The sequence below is a fragment of the Polyodon spathula genome, chromosome 12, assembly GCF_017654505.1.
Source record: "Polyodon spathula isolate WHYD16114869_AA chromosome 12, ASM1765450v1, whole genome shotgun sequence".
In the NCBI taxonomy this organism is placed as follows: Eukaryota; Metazoa; Chordata; class Actinopteri; order Acipenseriformes; family Polyodontidae; genus Polyodon; species Polyodon spathula.
The window spans coordinates 9,179,652-9,197,579 of record NC_054545.1 but is presented as its reverse complement, the minus strand read 5'-3'; the positions used below and the strand labels follow the sequence as shown (position 1 = coordinate 9,197,579).

Genomic DNA, 17,928 nt, shown 5'->3' with positions numbered 1-17,928 from the left:
TTCTTACAAAGCATATTGCTAACCCCATCTAGTACCTTTAAATAGTACAGAGACCAAGTCAGAAGTGATTTGCTATGACAGGTTTGCAGTTTGTGCCCCTTGACGTGGCAGGCAGTGCAAAGGGGGCGGCCATGTTGTTGACGACGTCACCGGGATAGGCTGTCAGTTTCTTCTGCCCCTGGAGCTCGGTCAGCGGTGTTGTGAAACAGCAGCCTTTCTGTTGGTACAGCGAATATTTACACAACTGCTCTGAAAAGCTAACGGTTTTAGCTTTAAAAAAAAAAAAAAAAACTAACATTGGATGATAAAGGGTTTGTTGGATATTAATCGAACGAGTTGGGAGGTGTGCATACTGCAGGTAGATGTTGAAAAACTTGAATCTGCAGTGGAACTAGTTCTACCGAGCTATGGTCGGTCTAGGTCTGCCTATCTCAATGCTTTAATGGGTATTTGGATTTAGTATTTTTTACTTGTTATAGCACCTAGAATATTACCTGGATTAATTACGGATTTGATAATAAATTACGAACCAGACAACTGGAATTGCAGTCAGTGTATACTTGCTTACCGTTATATGTGTGCCATAATTTGAATTCGTTTTAAAATGTATTTTTAAATGGAAATACATTTATGTAGGTTGTGGTTCCATAACTCACTGTTAGTCCAAATTAAAATGGTCGTTTAATAGATATTTTACTGGTGTCTGAGTTGCATTAAATCCGTGCAGCGTTGGCATCTGTAAGTTCAGAGTTCAGATTGGTGTCAGGGAGCTTGCTTGCACAGTTCTGATACGAGAGGCACCTCGGGCCTATGGTACTTCATGTAGTATAGAATTTCGTATACATTTATTTTGCGTTACGTTAATATAACAAACTTATTAGTATGGATAGATATACATACTATTTTAAACCATTGATAGTTGGCTTTTATAGCCTCTGTAGATCTGGTTTGTATATATATATATATATATATATATATATATATATATATATATATATATATATATATATATATATATATATATCTATATATATATATATATATATATATATCACAATATATATATATATATATATATATTGTTGATTTATATGGATGTGTTTTATGTGAACCCATAATTATGTTATCTGTCTATGAGTTGTTATTTTGATATTCATTGTTTTGTTGAATATTTATTAATAATAATAATAATAATAATAATAATAATAATCGTAGTAGTAAAAAAAAAAAAAAAAAAACATATTGCTTGTAAAAAGTCAGGGCGCCTATTTATCAAATCTTTTTTATCCAGTGTACACTTTACTACATTTTTTTAAAAAGGAAAACCACTCATGCTTAACTAATGGGAAACTGCACAGCATGGCTTGTTAACTGAATTATTCCTAAGTGTTCTAAAACTGGTTTGGTTACATTCTGAATTTCCTTTAATGTCTCAAACTGCACCCTGAAGTAAAAAAAAAAAAAAAAATCCCTTTGATTTACAGTGGGAAGTTAACACATCATTTTTGTTTAACACCTAAAATTATGTCCCATTTTCCCTAGATCTAGCATAGTAAGGAAACTATGGCAACCTTCCAGGAGTTCATTCAGCAGAATGAGGACCGAGATGGGGTTCGATTTAGCTGGAATGTTTGGCCGTCAAGCCGATTGGAAGCCACGAGAATGGTGGTCCCTGTGTCGACCCTGTTCACACCACTAAAGGAACGGCCTGATTTACCACCCATTCAATATGAACCAGTTCTGTGTAGCAGGGCGACTTGCAGAGCGGTTTTAAATCCTTTATGGTAAGTAAATATTTCCTGAATTAGTATGTAGCTGTGTTATCCCCAGTTAACGTGCCAAAATGTTAAGATGGAAAATGTTTCATTGTCACTTTGACTTTAATCCAAAGTAAGTAGTAAAACAATGCTGAAACATGTTTTATTATTATTCATTATTCCAAATGATTAACTCTGGCATCACTCTGAAAAAAAAAGTTTATTAATTTACAGATGAATCTGTAATTATGCAAATATTATTTGCGATGTATGACTAGTTTCATTTAAGTTAACTGGAAGATGGTATATTAAATAATTGCCCATTCTTTCTTTTCCAGTCAAGTGGATTATAAAGCAAAGCTGTGGGCTTGCAATTTCTGTTATCAGAGAAATCAGGTATTAAATTCAAAGCATACCAGCATTTCAAATGTGTACATTTAATGTATAGCCACAGTTTGCTTTTTAATTAACATAATTGAAATTGCTGTTTGTATCTGTTAATTTCAGTTTCCACCTACGTACGCTGGGATTTCAGAGATGAACCAGCCAGCTGAGCTGCTTCCTCAGTTTTCCACAATTGAATATGTAGTGCAGGTATCATTCTTTAAAGACAGATAATATTGTTGCTTTTTATGGTAAATTTTAGTAAATTATGGTCACTCAGAATAATAAGTATTGTACTGCAATGCTAGTCTATTTATCAAAGTCAAATACTTTCATTTTTTTAGAATAGATATAGCTGTGAAATGTTGCCAAAAAAACCCACTACTTTATTGACGCAACATCTTTACCAGTTTTGCTTTCATTTTGCAGCGTGGCCCCCAGATGCCTTTAATTTTTCTCTATGTTGTTGATACCTGCATGGAAGATGAGGATTTACAGGCACTTAAAGAGTCTTTGCAGATGTCCCTCAGTCTTTTACCACCGACTGCTTTGGTGGGACTTATTACCTTTGGAAGAATGGTACAGGTCCATGAACTAGGTTGTGAAGGAATTTCGAAGAGTTACGTTTTCAGAGGAACAAAAGATCTAAGTGCTAAACAACTCCAGGTTAGTAACACTGTATGAATTGGGATTAATAAAATTAGATCAATGAATAGTTATTCTGGCATATTTATTTGAAGACAATTGATTGAATTCTGTACTATTCAAGAGGAATATCTATGATAAATGTCCCACCACAGTCTTCTGCAGTCTCAGTATTTGTTAAAGGGTGCTGTTTGTTTTCTTTCTTTTTCTTTTAAGGTTGTATTATAATTTGTTCTGTTTCTAGGAAATGCTGGGCTTGATTAAACCAGCTGCAACACAGGCAGGTCGAGGACCTCAGGTTCAACAGCCACCCCCCTCCAACAGGTAACCTGCTGGGTACATTGTTTTGCAGTTTGATCTGTCATGTTTGGGCTGTTAAGTGCATGGCTGAAATTTAAATGTAGGGACAGGTTGCTGCATGGTAAGGATTGGCAAAATAAATCAGGTTCATGTGCTTTTAAACTGAGGAAAGACTTATCGTATTGCAATTTTTGTTTAGGTTTTTGCAGCCTGTGCAAAAAATTGACATGAATTTAACAGACCTTTTGGGAGAGCTGCAGCGCGATCCATGGCCAGTAACGCAAGGCAAAAGACCCTTGCGATCTTTAGGGGTCGCTCTTTCCATTGCTGTTGGCTTGCTGGAGGTAATGGTCTTTCTTTGGTTTTTGGTCACCTCTGGTTGAGGTTCTAATTTCAATATAGTATGAACATTCTTGCACGGTGGTGATTATAAATTTCAACTGTTGCCATTTCACAAGAATGCGACTGTGAAAAGAATAAAGTACCAATGATCTTGTACAGTTACAGTTTTCCAGCAGCTTATATTTAAATAAAACACTAAACATGGTGTTAACTTAATTTAAATTGTGCTTTGATATACAGTCTAAAGCACCTGCTGCTAATCCAGAGGAAGGTATTGATTGAGAGTGACTGTGGATGTATCTGCTGCTGCTGTTGTCTATTGATCTTGCTTCTAAACAAAGCAAAAGGAAAAAAATATATTCATCCTAGTGTCCTTTTCCTCTAGTGTACATTCCCCAACACCGGAGCTCGCATCATGACCTTCATAGGAGGACCAGCCACTCAGGGGCCTGGAATGGTTGTTGGTGATGAACTGAAAACGCCCATACGGTCCTGGCATGACATTGAAAAAGATAATGCAAAGTTCATGAAGAAAGGAACAAAGGTAACCTAAAAGACTTTGTTATATACATTACATTGCAATAAGCTGATGCCATGTTCATTATTGAAACAGGAGGCTATGTCTTTCTTAGTTATGTTCAGTTTTAATTAATATACTTCTGTCTTTGCATTAGCACTATGAGTCACTGGCCAGTCGAGCCTCTACAAATGGACATATAATTGACATCTATGCTTGTGCACTGGACCAGACCGGGCTACTGGAGATGAAATGCTGTTCCAATCACACAGGGTAAGTGTAAATAAGTAAATTACTGGGTATCCCTCATCACTCCTACAAATGGTAGTTTAAAAAAAAAAAAAATCTGAACAAAAAAAGTTTGTACCCACTAATTTTAGTCCAGTTTTAGAAGTTATCATTAAGTTATTTAGCAGATGCTTTTATCCAAAGTGACTTGCAGAAATTAAACAAAATCTAACAATACATAAGTTATAGGCAATAAAAATGCAAAAACAAACACATACAATATGTACAAAATATATATAAAGAAATGCAAAAAATGTATATAAATATAAATTAGAAATATGTTTTGGCCTAGGGCCAAGGTACTCCATTTCTATGGATTCTTTTGGTGGGGGTCCTCAGCCAGGATGACAAATGTCATGGAGGGTCTTGAAACAAAAAGGTTTGGGAATCCTTGCTGTATAGCATAGTTGTTGCTAATATGTTAATAGGTTGAGTCACAACTAATGCCATTTTAATGGCACGATGTGATGAATACAGCCAAGACTGATGAGGTGTGATAGCTGGAAAACACCAAGTTTGTATTAGCCACTGGGAATGACCTGTAATCAGTTATAAAATAGACTATATCAATTTTAAATTCCATCAGATGAGGATCGGGGTCAGAATGATTTCAATTAGGACACCGTGTCAGCCCCAGTTAGAATTACGGGCTGGCAGAACTTTATCGCTTAGCACTAGTGGTGGAAGTTACCAAAGTGCCCATCATATCAGTAACCAAACCGTACGTGTCATAAAGTTTCCTGTCTAAGAAAACAGTAGCAAAGGAGTTAGCACTATATCACATGTGATGTGCCGAACTGAAGTTTGTCAAACTGAAACAACCATTTGTTTTCTCTAGGGGCTATATGGTAATGGCAGACTCCTTTAACACATCTTTGTTCAAGCAGACGTTTCAGAGAGTTTTTACCAAAGATGTTCAGGGGGTTTTTAAAATGGCTTTTGGAGGCACATTGGAAATAAAGGTAAACCTTACAGTATATATGATTATTAGGACATATTAACAATGACTACCACTTTTTTGAACTGTTTTACTGTATGTGGTTACTACCACAGTCCTTACAAGTAGAACTGAGTGATATTGCAAACATTCCAGATAGTTAGTTATTTTAATCAAAGGTTTAAGAAGGGTTGAAAATACTATCTGCATTTATCTGACGCTATTTTTCAGACAGTCCAATCTGGCAGTATCAAATAATTCCTGGGCATAACAGCTGTAGATTTATATATATATATATATAAAAAAAAAAAAGTGATTTTAATTCTTGATCATTTATACATGTATAACTGTTTATTTTATAATTTTTTCTTACTAGACTTCAAGGGAAATCAAGATTTCTGGAGCAATTGGCCCCTGTGTGTCACTCTGTGCCAAAGGACCCTGTGTATCAGAAAATGTATGTTTTAAGGTTCCCACTTTGCTTTTCAGTTGGATAAATATAGTACGTTATCTTCATTTTAGGCTTAATTCTTTGAGAAAATAAACAGTAAAAGCATTTAGTTATTCTGATGAATTCATGTAAAAACATTTACTGCAACTCTTGTGTTAAAAGCTGTTACAAAAAGCTTTATTTTTTTCATATAGGAGATAGGAACTGGTGGCACTTGCCAGTGGAAGATCTGTGGTCTTGATCAAAACTCAACCCTGGCAATATATTTTGAGGTGGTGAACCAGGTATGTAACGTATTTTTTCAGGCTGTTGTGAAAGGTGTTTAAAAAAAAAACAAAAAAACAATTAGAAACTATATTTGAAATTACTTAGACAGTTATCAGTTCCCCACTTGGTGGCAGTGTTGTATACTTTAATTACTGTATATTGTGGAATTAATTAAGGATATGTTTGTTTGATGTGTTTATTTTGAAAACTTTTAGTTTGTGATCAATAAAGCAGAGAGCTTACTGGATAGAAATAAAAAATACACAGGTTAATTTTGTACATAGTAGGTACCATTTTAATTAATATTAAACCCTTATTGAAAACTAGACAAAACTAAGGGGTTTATATAACACTATGTAACGCAATTTTTGTTCCTGGGTAGTAAGTGTTATTTCCTAATTGCTTATGCCTCAAAAGTATAGAAAATGGCTATTATTCCCCACAAACTTTGCTTTTGTGACCAGGACAGGTACATTTCAAAATATCACTATTTCCAATGAGAAAACAGGAGCTTTGTGTCTTTTCGTTCACATAAAGTCAGAAAAAAACAACATATGAATCCAAATTAACATGTATTTATACTAAAGTGATACAAAAATGACTACAAAAGATTTAGAAGTGAGTAGTTTTTCGAGATTTACGATTATACTGTAAATTCGCAGTAATCGTAAATCTCGAAAAACTACTCATATATATATATATATATATAATATATATTTTTTTTTTAAATAACTGCTCCACTGTTTAAACACTTGTGGCTTCTGTCTACCACACAGTACCGCAGAGGTTACATCAGCTGTGATTCAAATAGTAGTACACATCATTTTTTGTTTTATTTTCACCGTCCAATCTGTTTTGGAAACTTCACCATAGGTTAGCACGGGCATTATGGCTGCTGGTCTAAAAGCTGCACTAGTGTAGTCTCAGAATAACAAGTGAAAAGGCTGGGAAATACAGGTAAGTGCAGGCCTTTATTATACAACCTAGGTTGAGCTAATGAAACTGTTGTGTAGAGTAACATTTATACAACAATATATGTTATTTAATGTCTTTTATGTACCAAGAATGAAACCGAGTACTAATAACATGACCTAGCAAGTTATAAAAACAAGGTTTTAATTCTTTCCCCACAAAAAAGGTTCAAATTTCAAAGGTAGTAGGACTAGACTTTCATCAAGCTCCTCTTCTCATTTAGCATAGTGCACAAAAGTAAACGCACACTTAAGAATTAGTAAGAAAGTTTGAGTTGGCTGTCATTTAGTGTTACTTCCACAATGACAATTCCACATTAATACACACATCGTGACTATTTAGCAATGCTAATGTAGATATTGGAACAGATTTTCATCACTTGCATTCCAGGTATCCGTCACCATCTGGTAGCAGCATTTTGCTCCGTATATGCAGATCACCCCTTCCTGGATGCTGCAGTAGCAGAAGTAACCTTTGCTTTTTTATTCTTCTGCCAGTCATGTTTCATATCAGAAGAAGTGAGTGTGACTCTTCCAGGAAGTAATGTTGGAGACTTTAAATTGAAGTTTATCTCCTTGGAGGAAGAAAGAGTGTTCCTGATGGGGTTTTGAAATACTTTCAGTTTCTTCCAACTTTCTCGTAGTGCTTTTCTATATTTCCTAAAAAGTTGAAAAAAAGTATACAGTATTTTGTAACCCTTTCAGAAGATCTGTACGTCACAAAACAACAGCTGTGCTCAATATACAGGATACTTATGAAGTCAATTAAAAGGGAACTAATCAGCAGTAGTTGATAATCAGATTGAAATTTGTCATGATATTCCCAACTTTCACTGATGCATTCATTGTTGCCAGTATGTGTTCCAAGCACAGTAGTTCTAAAACTCAAGCTCCTGGTGACCATGACTTTTATATCTTCATTTTAAATCTGCATGTAATAAATGACAGTGCATGCATCTGTGACTAGATTGCCTGTTTTAAACTACTCTGTTTCAAGATTAGGGTAACACCTGGTTAAAGTAAAACCTGGACTGTACAGCAGTGAGGATCTGGAGTTGAGAATCGTTGAACTAGAAACTGTTTTTATAAAAGGCAGCAAACAAGGAATATGTGTTTGTTTTTTTTTTTTTTTTTAATACCAAGACAGCCGTGCAGCTACAGCACTAAGGTATTATAGCTGGGAAATTAATAATTCTGCATTTTTTACAATGTCCTGCCAATAATGGATGCTGTAATAGACTAAAATGTAAATTTAATGGAACAGTACATGGATTAAAACCAGTAAATTTTGGAGAACTGTGCCCTTTATGGGTTGCAGTGGAAGTTGTTACAAGACGGAGCACATTGTGACCTATCAAAAGTCAGTGCTTTTGCAACTTGTTAATTTTTTTTATATTCACTTTATTATTCTATGCTGGGGATTTATATATGTACAGAACCTGTCCAATTGTGATCAACTCTGCCTTGTAGTAGTTACTGGAAGTATTTGATTCTTGGTGTATATGGATGCATTGATCTTTCTGTCTCTGTCACACGCTAAGCTACCTGTAATTTTAATTTTGTACTTACTTTTGTGACATAATGGTGACCCATGGGTTTAATGCTGATGTAAATAATACCAGCCATGTGACGATCACGTCTGTCAGAGGAGCAATGTTGGTTCCAGTGAACATTTCGTAGAAACTAATAGTAATGTAAGGCATCCAACAAAACAGAAGACACACTACGAAAAAGGAAAATTAAGTGTTAATAATTACAGAAATAGAAAAATATAAATATAATATACTAGGTAGTGGTGGATCTTCTACAGTGTAACCAGATTGAAAATATATAACTAATTTATGCGAGCAAAAATAAATAAGACATTTTTTACAATGTCAGAGGAATGAACACATTGAAATTAAAAATATTAAATAAAAGCATTGCCAGTGTAGATAAGTCAGTTGAATGTTGATGGTTAACCCTTCATTAGTAATTAACTGGGTTAGTTCACATTGTATCTTCTGTTTCAAAAGAGAAGACTTCTGCTAACTATTCCTCATAAAAGCTGGAGCAAGGTCATCGATGCATTGCTGTTAGTGTATATGTAAAAGTGAACTTACTTGCAGTTGAAATCAGTACAATAGTTCTCCTGAAATAATTGTTTGCAGGTACATAGTAACAGTGCTGATCATTGCACACAAATGCCCCACGCAATGCTTGGTTCCTTGCAATTTTAACAATGTAAATGTACAGAGAGCACATTATCAGTATTGGAGTGAGGACTCCAATGGCTATCAGTACTACACCGTAACCTTTGGAAGATTGTTGCAAGTTTGGAACGCAAATAAACTTCCTTTCGTTATATTTGTAGGATCCAAATCCCAGGAAAGGGAACGATGCATTTATTAAGCAGTAAATCCACAGAAGGCAAAGTATTGACCAAGTCCGCTTCTTTGTGAAGAGTTGAAAGTAATGCAAAGGAAAGCAGATTTCAGTGAACTTGTCTATTGTGGACCAAGTGAGTGAATGGACTGAAGCAAGCTGCAGCAGCATATAAAAAAAAGCTGTGGACTGGCAAACAAAACTGTCCTTGGCATAGTTGGTAATCCCAAAAAGGTTGTTGTGGACACCAAAAGGAATCACAGTGAGCCCCAAGAGTAAATCACAGATGCATAAGTTTAATGTCAATGCTGATGTTTCTGTCTGCAGTTTCAGGTTGTAGGCAAATATAAGTAGTAGCAGTATGTTTGCAAGTACAGATCCAATGCTTGTAGGGATCATCAGTGTAACGTAGAGTACAGCATTGATTTGCATTGTAAGAAATGTCTTTTGCTTAAGTCATTGGAAGAAGTTTTTTTGTGCTGCTGATAAGCTCTTCGGGCTATTCCATCATGAGAAGAATCTTCTGTTCCTGATGATTAACTTGATGCTGGAACAGTACAGTGTAAAGCACAGAGAAATGCATTGATGTGTGCAACAGTCAGGCAGAGTGCAGTTTGACTGAGTTCATCCACGTGTTAGCTGTTATGAAAAGAGATGGATTACTTAACTCTTTCACTGCTCTGCCAGTCGCTGGTATTGCCCATGCTGAAGATGACTGTTATGCACAGTGTTTTTCTTTCTCTTTTTTTGAATGGTCAATAACACATGAGATGCAAAGCATGTGCGAAAAAGAAACACAAGATTATAAAGAATATACCCAAATAAACATGATCTCTTCAGATGGGGGAAATATTGAATTTACTCCATTTAGGCCAATTGTTTACAAAATATATTGGATTATTGTAAGGGATATACAACTTTTAGGAGATTTGTGGTTATTTTTATTTATTTATTTATTTCTGTTTTTTTACCTTGATCAAATGCTTAGATTAATCCCCCCTCCCCCATTTTCTGTAGACAACTGCTGTGAAGCTGGCTTTCTGTTAATTAGTGTTCATGTGTATAGGAAAAGGGCTTTAAAGGTAATTGGCAGGAAAGAGAAGGCATAACCCAGTATTTAAATCATAACTCATACCAGTGATTAAAATGTGTATAGTGTATGTATATATATATATATATATATATATATATATATATATATATATATATATATATATATATATATATATATATGTGTGTGTATATATGTATGTTTGTGTGTGTGTGTAAATAATCATGAATGCATTCATGCACATGAAAGCTTTTTATAAGAGGTGCTGACCAATATAAGGCACTTTATCACGAGATAACGAGTACATTTGTAGCACATGCATTTGATCGTGAAGGCTGAATTATCAGGATCCAAAGAAATGCCCTTGTTTGACCTCGCTGTAAGTGCACATGTGTTGGCAATTTGTATGTATATTGTGAGATTAATTGAATTTATATTGACATTGTTTGCACCAGTAATCAATAGTTATGCTGGATCAGTTACTTTTATCATTGCTTTTTATTGTGACGGTGGACCACATACATCTAAGGGTTCATCAACTCGTCTTCTGAAACCATTAAAGAGTCTTGAGCACTTTTTTAAATTAGTTTTTTCTGATTTTTATTTTTCAGCATAACGCTCCAATACCTCAGGGAGGACGTGGTGCTGTCCAGTTCGTGACTCAGTATCAACATTCCAGTGGACAAAGACGCATTCGAGTCACCACAGTTGCAAGAAAGTAGGTCCTTGTTAAAAAAAAAAAAAAAAAATGCATTGAAATCACATTTAATGATCCAAATTCAATGCAAATTTTGAATGCAAATTCAATGCTATTAAGTCTAATTTGACAGTATTATTATTATTATTATTATTATTATTATTATTATTATTATTATTATTATTATTATTCTGTGAATTAGTGAGCAGTTGGTAGCCATCAACACTAAACTACTGCAAAGTTTTTGGAATGGGTCCTTATGGACTCATTCACTTTTTTTTTTTTGGTGGTCTATTGGCAACCTTATTTTTACAACAAGCTGACTTTGCTTTTGGTGCCTTGGTGACCTTCCTTAACACACAAGGGATTCCTAGAGAGGTAGATAAGTGTTGCCCCCTGTAGTTTTGGTAATCATGACCCCCCTCCCCCCTAGTAAAAACCTATTTAAATTGTGGTTCATAAAGTTGCTGATTTACGTATGCTTAATATCCTCTTCCGTTTAATAACAAAATGTAATAACTATTTTGTAATATTTTATATATATAAAAAAACAAAACCAAACACAGCACTTGCCAAAATAGGTTATTCTTCTTGAATGTAAAATGGGTTCTCCTCTTCAATTGAAGACAGCAGTTGCTATACTAAAAAAGACCAGATTGCCAATTAATCCCATGCTGTGTGTGTGTGACATAATTGATATATTTCAAAAGAAGGAACATGTTCCCATTGTTGCCCCTAAACAGCTTGTTGTGACATGGCGTCTTGCATTTCATGAAAGAATAATAAACAGTAGCTCCCTGATGGAGAAGGTTACATGCAAATAAGAGGGAACAAATGGTTATGGATGCAATTCTGTATCACTGCCAATGTCCCGCACCCAGTCGTGAGACAATGCTGCCTCACTGGTTTTACTGATTCGGCTTGATTACGGTAAAACTTGACAAAACCTGCCCGGCTTGTGCAATATAAAGTGTAGGCTTGGGTTAATTGGTTTTAACTACTCGTTAATTGGGAGAGATGTGTTATGATTTCTCTGTGTTTCCATGGAAAGATTTGTTTTGCTAATCTAAGATTCCTCTGAGAGGTGGCCACACAGTTGTCTTAACAGTCAGCTTTTAATTCTTCACTCATTAGTGATGGAAGTGCAAGACCACGGTTTTTTGACTCGTGGACAGAATGTTAATCTTTGTCCTGAGGCTATAATATGCAACACAGACTTAACTAGCAGTACATCTATTGGTTTTACAGCGTGTCTTCATAAGAAGAGTTTAAAGCCTGTGCGCACTTAGCCTTAATTTAAGGCTTACATTTTCAGTTAATTAATTGCAATACACATGTCAAATCAACGTGGCGAAGAATGTATAATAACAGTGACTTTTTGTTTTTATTCAAGCAAATATCTTTGATAATGAAGTGAAATATTCCATAACCTGTTTAATTATTAACATAATGGATTCTGTGAACATAAAAGATAATTGCTTTTTTCTGTTTGCCACAAGGAAACTTGATTTAATTCTTTTTTTAAAATAAGATAAGGTAAAGATGTACAGACTGCTCGGTTTTAATTTAATACAGTCAGACCTACTGTAAGTTGAAAATCCCTGATTGCATGATAATTACTTTTCCTAGTAAATGTGTCCAATCTGACCCTTAATACAGTGGAGATCAAAATAAAATACTGAAGTTAAAGGGTTGGATATAGATTTTAAAACATTAATATACAGCGGTAGTGTAATATTCATAGGAACGCCAACTCCCTCTCCCTCCCACAACAGACATAATAAAACCTGCAATTCTTTCTTTTTCTTTTAGTTGGGCAGATGCACAGACACAGATACAGAGCATTGCCGCATCGTTTGATCAGGAAGCCTCTGCCATCCTTATGGCCAGACTGGCAGTTTACAGAGCTGAGACAGAAGAAGGACCAGATGTGTTGCGCTGGTTAGACAGACAGCTTATACGGCTGGTATGTAAATTAGCACCATGGGTACAGTGTTTGTAGTGGTTGGCGGGGGGTGTATAGTAATTGCATGTGTTTGTTTTTCTTTTCATTTTAGTGCCAGAAATTTGGAGATTACCATAAGGACGATCCCACTTCCTTTAGATTCTCAGAAACGTTCTCACTTTATCCCCAGGTAGCGTGTTTTCCTTTTCAAAATAATATCTTTGTGTTTCTGTTCTTCATGCAATGTATATGGTCTTATTGGTACTGCAAAACTTAAATTGTGATGTCCTTTAAGTGGTAGCTTATTCGGTGCATTTACTTTATTCTCTGTAATTGCTGTAGTCTGTAGGATCTTTGGTTAAATAAGGAAATTGCATTATACTGAGAAACTCTTTTTGATGTCTACAATTTTAAAATCTAGCAAATACATGTTGCAAAACGTATTTGGATTTTAGGGTTTGAAGGTTTTATTGGATTCCCTATTGAGTTTCTCACTGTACAGTACTGTAAATGATAAATCCGAGATGGCCAAACAAACCTACAGAATAAATGTGAAAATGAATTTACCCTGAAGTGAAACTGATACTACCCTAAAACCATGAAAACATATACTATTTTATATCTAATGCGATACTACTTCCTAGAATTGTGAACAAGAAACAAATAAATGTCTTAAAACATATTCCACATACATGGATATCATAAGGTCTTGTTTATTCAGTTATTTCTGCTGAACTAGACTTGCACTTAATTTGATTTGTTTGTTAATGGGTCATAGAGCAAACTCAAAGACAATGAGTTATTTGTAAGTTAAAGAAATGCTACTTTATCAGTGATTGCTTGCAGTTGCTTCAAGTACAAGTGCTGCATTGTCTTGTTTAAGTAATATGATGATAAATTGACCTGCTTTTTGTGGTACCGGATTAATGTAATGCAAGATTGTCCTTTTACAAATAGACTGTGCAGGAAGTAATATGCGTACTTTATCACCTGATTTTATTATTATTTTTATGTGAGTTGCTGTAACCCTTGAGAGTATAACTTGGATTATCTGTTTTTTGATGAATGTGTTGATCAAATGTCTGATTTTCAAAATGTTACCTTTTTGTTTGTTTCTTCTTTTTTCTGTTAGTTCCAGTATGTGGTGAAGGAGTCTTTTATCATGTGGTGATGTGCTCTCATTGAGGCTCCCTTATAAAAGTTTACCATAATATTTCAGCAATTTTACTGTGCTTTTCCCATGGCTATACTTGCAGTTACTGTAGTTTACCCTGGATTGCAATCTTTTTTTTAAATATATTCTTTACAATACTTTCACTATATGTACCACACTTTCACTGCTTAATTGTAGTTTGCTGTGCTTTTACTGTGATGAACGTCTATAAGGGTTAATAGAAATTGCAGATCAGGTTGCAAGTTTTTAGAGTGGACATAATTTTCCTTCTCTCTTGTAGTTCATGTTTCATCTGAGAAGATCACCATTTTTGCAAGTTTTTAATAACAGTCCCGACGAGAGCTCATATTATCGACATCAGTTTATGCGGCAAGACCTCACACAGTCACTCATCATGATCCAGCCTATCCTGTATGCCTATTCTTTCAGTGGACCTCCAGAGGTAAAGAGAATGATGCTATTAGACAATATTAAATTGTATGTGTGTGTGTGTGTGTGTGTGTGTGTGTGTGTGTGTGTGTGTGTATATATATATATATATATATATATATATATATATATATATATATATAATATATTTTTTTTTTTTTTTTTTTATTGTAATCCATTGCATATCCGCCCTAACTGTTTATCCACCATGATCAACCCCTTCAGCAACGTTAGTTTCTTATTGAACAGAGAAGATTAGTTCAGATCTCATGTTTTTAAGATATCTTTAATATGTGACTCTTGTATTCTTTGTACAGCCGGTTCTTTTAGACAGCAGCAGCATTCTGCCTGATCGCATCCTCCTGATGGACACCTTCTTTCAAATCCTTATATACCATGGAGAGGTAATGCTAACTTTCAATGTATTCCAGGTAGTAGTTGTAAAATTAGGTAAAGCAGGTAGAGCAAATAGGTTAATCTGGAAAAAATATATACTGACTTGTAATTGTATGATAAATGGATGGATTTAATTTTTACTATAGGCAGTACATGTATTCTTTTTGAGGAGTAATATGTACAATAGTGCCATAGGGTTCATGTGAAATTTGATATTGTAAAAAACATAGTAAAGTTGAATTTAACACAACATTTTTCTTTCTCCTAGACTATCGCTCAGTGGCGCAAGGCTGGGTATCAAGAGATGACAGAATACGAAAACTTCCGACACCTGCTTCAGGCTCCAGTCGATGACGCTCAAGAGATTCTCCATAGTCGTTTTCCAATGCCCAGATATATAGACACTGAGCATGGAGGCAGCCAGGTAAATAATGAGTAGTTTTGATGTTTTATCTGATTCAAATATTCTGATTTTTGTGTTGTCAGGTTCTTTCCTTGATATTTGTCTTTGTTTGTTTTTTATTTTTACAGGCTAGATTTCTTTTATCTAAAGTAAACCCTTCTCAGACACACAACAACATGTATGCATGGGGCCAGGTAAGAAAGCAGTAACAATTGTTTACTAGGTAAATAGATTAAAATATTTTATTTATGTATTTAATTCATTGAAACAATGTTTTAGAAAACATACTTGGAGTGTATGCGAAAGAATCCATGTATATGTCAGCATTTGTGTCTTGTGCCAGGCAATAATTTCATTAATTAATTGTAGTTCAACCCTACATGGGAATTTTTAGTTTTACTGAATGCCAGTTTCTGAATCTGCACTGTGTGCTTTAATCCATTTATTCCTCTGTGGTAAAATAGAATAAAAATAAGATCACTGGACATCGAACATTTTCTAAATTACATTATACTCCATTAATAAAGAAATATATGATGTTAAGCTATATGTTAAAATTGTCCCCATGTCACCATTTTCAATTCTCTACATATTTTACAGGAATCTGGAGCACCGATCCTTACTGATGATGTCAGCTTGCAGGTGTTTATGGATCATTTAAAGAAACTTGCTGTTTCCAGTGCCGCTTAAGCCCAGCTTGTTAATAAGGCGGTAGACGTAGATGACTTGATGCTCCATGTTATCTCTATTGCGTTGGGTTATAGAAAGCCAATAAAGTGTGGTTTATGCAGAAAATAAACTTTTGATGGAAACATTACTGTTGGCTAAATAGTTTTTACTATGCATATTCAAATAAACTACAGCTGATAAAATGTGAAAAATCTTAGTTTGCTTTTATTTTGAGATAAATATAATATGAGCTGAAAGACGGGCAACTTACCAGTGATCCGTCACTGATTTTCTTTACTTTCCCATCCGTTTAGTCAATGTACTTTATTGAATGACTTGATTCTTTATGAAAAGTCACTCTTACAAAGATTGGAATACAGGGATGACCGGGTACATGACAAAAAACATGCCAGTGTAAATGAGGGGTGTTTTGGGTACAGTCACAACAGGCCTCTATTGTTTACATGTATGCCTGTTCTCTGTATTGGCTCATTTTTAAACGAGGGATATAAATCCAGATTACCCTGTGTCTAGCTGTTAAGTACTGTTGTCTTTAAATGTGTATTTTCAAAGCTTTTCATCGAATTTGTATTTGTAAACAGTAATGAGGTTGAATTTGCCTGTAATACCAAAAATATACTGAAGGGGATGATTATCATTTTGTGGATGGATAAAACACTGGGACAGATTCAGTGTAATCAGAAGAACATTTATTAGAAAATGCTGGTGTTCCTTATTTTTGCTATACTTTATAGTAAATTGCAATTTCCAAAGTGAAATGTTACATTTCTTGTCAGTGTAAAACTGCCTATCCATTTTACTATCAGAGGATGTACTGCCTGAATAATGAAACACTAATGTTTAGAGTAAGGTTTTGAAGGCCTTCCTTTCTTCGGTTAGATTTTTTTAAATTAACTGAATGCTTTTTTGTAAACAGTATTCAATATTTAATATTTCTAATAAACCTGATCCTTCATATGTTATTTTGTTTGTTTTTTTCACTTTCACAATTGTTTGTCATATGAGTTACTGTAGGCATTTTACTGTAGTAACCCTAAAGGCATTACTAGCATTTGGCTGGTGACCACCAAAGTCATACTGTTTGAGGTTTCTTTCTAGTCATGCATTCATTATTTAAGTTTTTCTCATTGTACTATAAAAGGACCTTTGTGAAGCTATTAGGTAAGTAAGTATGACATGTCTTGCTAATTTAATAGTTAATGTTTATGGCTGCTTTGATGAAAATTCCATCTTGATCCCTACCCTATCAACTTGTCTGAGAATTTAGTCTTTTCACAACACATACTTAGCAAGGTCAATCACTAAATTCTGCCATGCCTCACTGTACAGAGGGGTTGCTGTGTCAAGTATTTAGTGTATTTATAACACGGCTTGGAAAAATAACATATAGCATGGATTGCATGCTAATTAGCCACTTCACACTGAATAAATCGCTACGCACCACTACGTTCTAAATTCCATGACAAACTGCCATTTTATTTGTTATTAGGTACAAAACCACTGCCAAAAATGAGTGACGTTCCATCTATTTCCTTTAATACATTTTGGGGATGAAAACATAACTGATACAAGACCAACTTGCTGAGTGAAAACAGCAGTCCACCTGAATGAATAAATAAATAAATAAATGCACCAGCAACTGTCAAGAGTAGACCCATAACAGTAGATGAAGAAAAAGCTAAATGAAATGGAAGAAAATGAAGATTGAAAAAAACTCGACAGCATGGGCTGTTAATGTATTTAAACACTGGCAACAACATTAAAGGGAATTTTATGCCAGTGTAAGAAGTTCAACTGGTGATCAGTATTCAGTCTCCAGTTTTATGATGCTGAGAGCTGGACTAAATAGATATTTAACATTTCTGCTGTCAGTGAGTTTAAAACCAGCAATAATGTATTCCTGTTAGTCATGAAACCCCC

The 17,928-nt window shown here is 34.7% G+C and overlaps 2 protein-coding genes across 5 annotated transcripts; one reads left to right on the top strand and one right to left on the bottom strand.

Moving 5' to 3' along the window:
* The first annotated feature begins 134 nt into the window (after window positions 1–134).
* LOC121324483 (protein transport protein Sec23A-like) lies at window positions 135–16,951 on the top strand. Of its 4 annotated transcripts, none has more exons than XM_041266424.1 (20): window positions 135–223; window positions 1,543–1,784; window positions 2,096–2,153; window positions 2,265–2,351; window positions 2,571–2,807; window positions 3,031–3,110; window positions 3,286–3,430; window positions 3,814–3,972; window positions 4,103–4,218; window positions 5,072–5,195; window positions 5,547–5,627; window positions 5,816–5,905; window positions 10,886–10,992; window positions 12,784–12,937; window positions 13,029–13,106; window positions 14,371–14,532; window positions 14,837–14,923; window positions 15,184–15,339; window positions 15,447–15,512; window positions 15,919–16,951. In XM_041266424.1, exons 2-20 carry the CDS (start codon window positions 1,564–1,566, stop codon window positions 16,006–16,008), a joined length of 2,298 nt encoding a protein of 765 aa, XP_041122358.1. In that variant the 5' UTR covers window positions 135–223; window positions 1,543–1,563; the 3' UTR covers window positions 16,009–16,951. The 4 variants fall into 4 exon arrangements, with proteins under 4 accessions (XP_041122358.1, XP_041122359.1, XP_041122357.1 ...); XM_041266425.1 differs by having other exon boundaries at window positions 148–219; XM_041266423.1 differs by lacking the exon at window positions 135–223 and adding an exon at window positions 230–358.
* On the bottom strand, window positions 6,631–10,355 carry LOC121324484 (histamine H2 receptor-like). The gene is made up of 3 exons (XM_041266427.1): window positions 8,962–10,355; window positions 8,429–8,582; window positions 6,631–7,519 (listed from the first exon to the last, which is right to left on the bottom strand). The coding sequence occupies exons 1-3, from the start codon at window positions 9,653–9,655 to the stop codon at window positions 7,297–7,299; spliced, it is 1,071 nt and encodes a 356-aa protein (XP_041122361.1). The 5' UTR covers window positions 9,656–10,355; the 3' UTR covers window positions 6,631–7,296.
* Window positions 16,952–17,928: the final 977 nt, after the last annotated feature.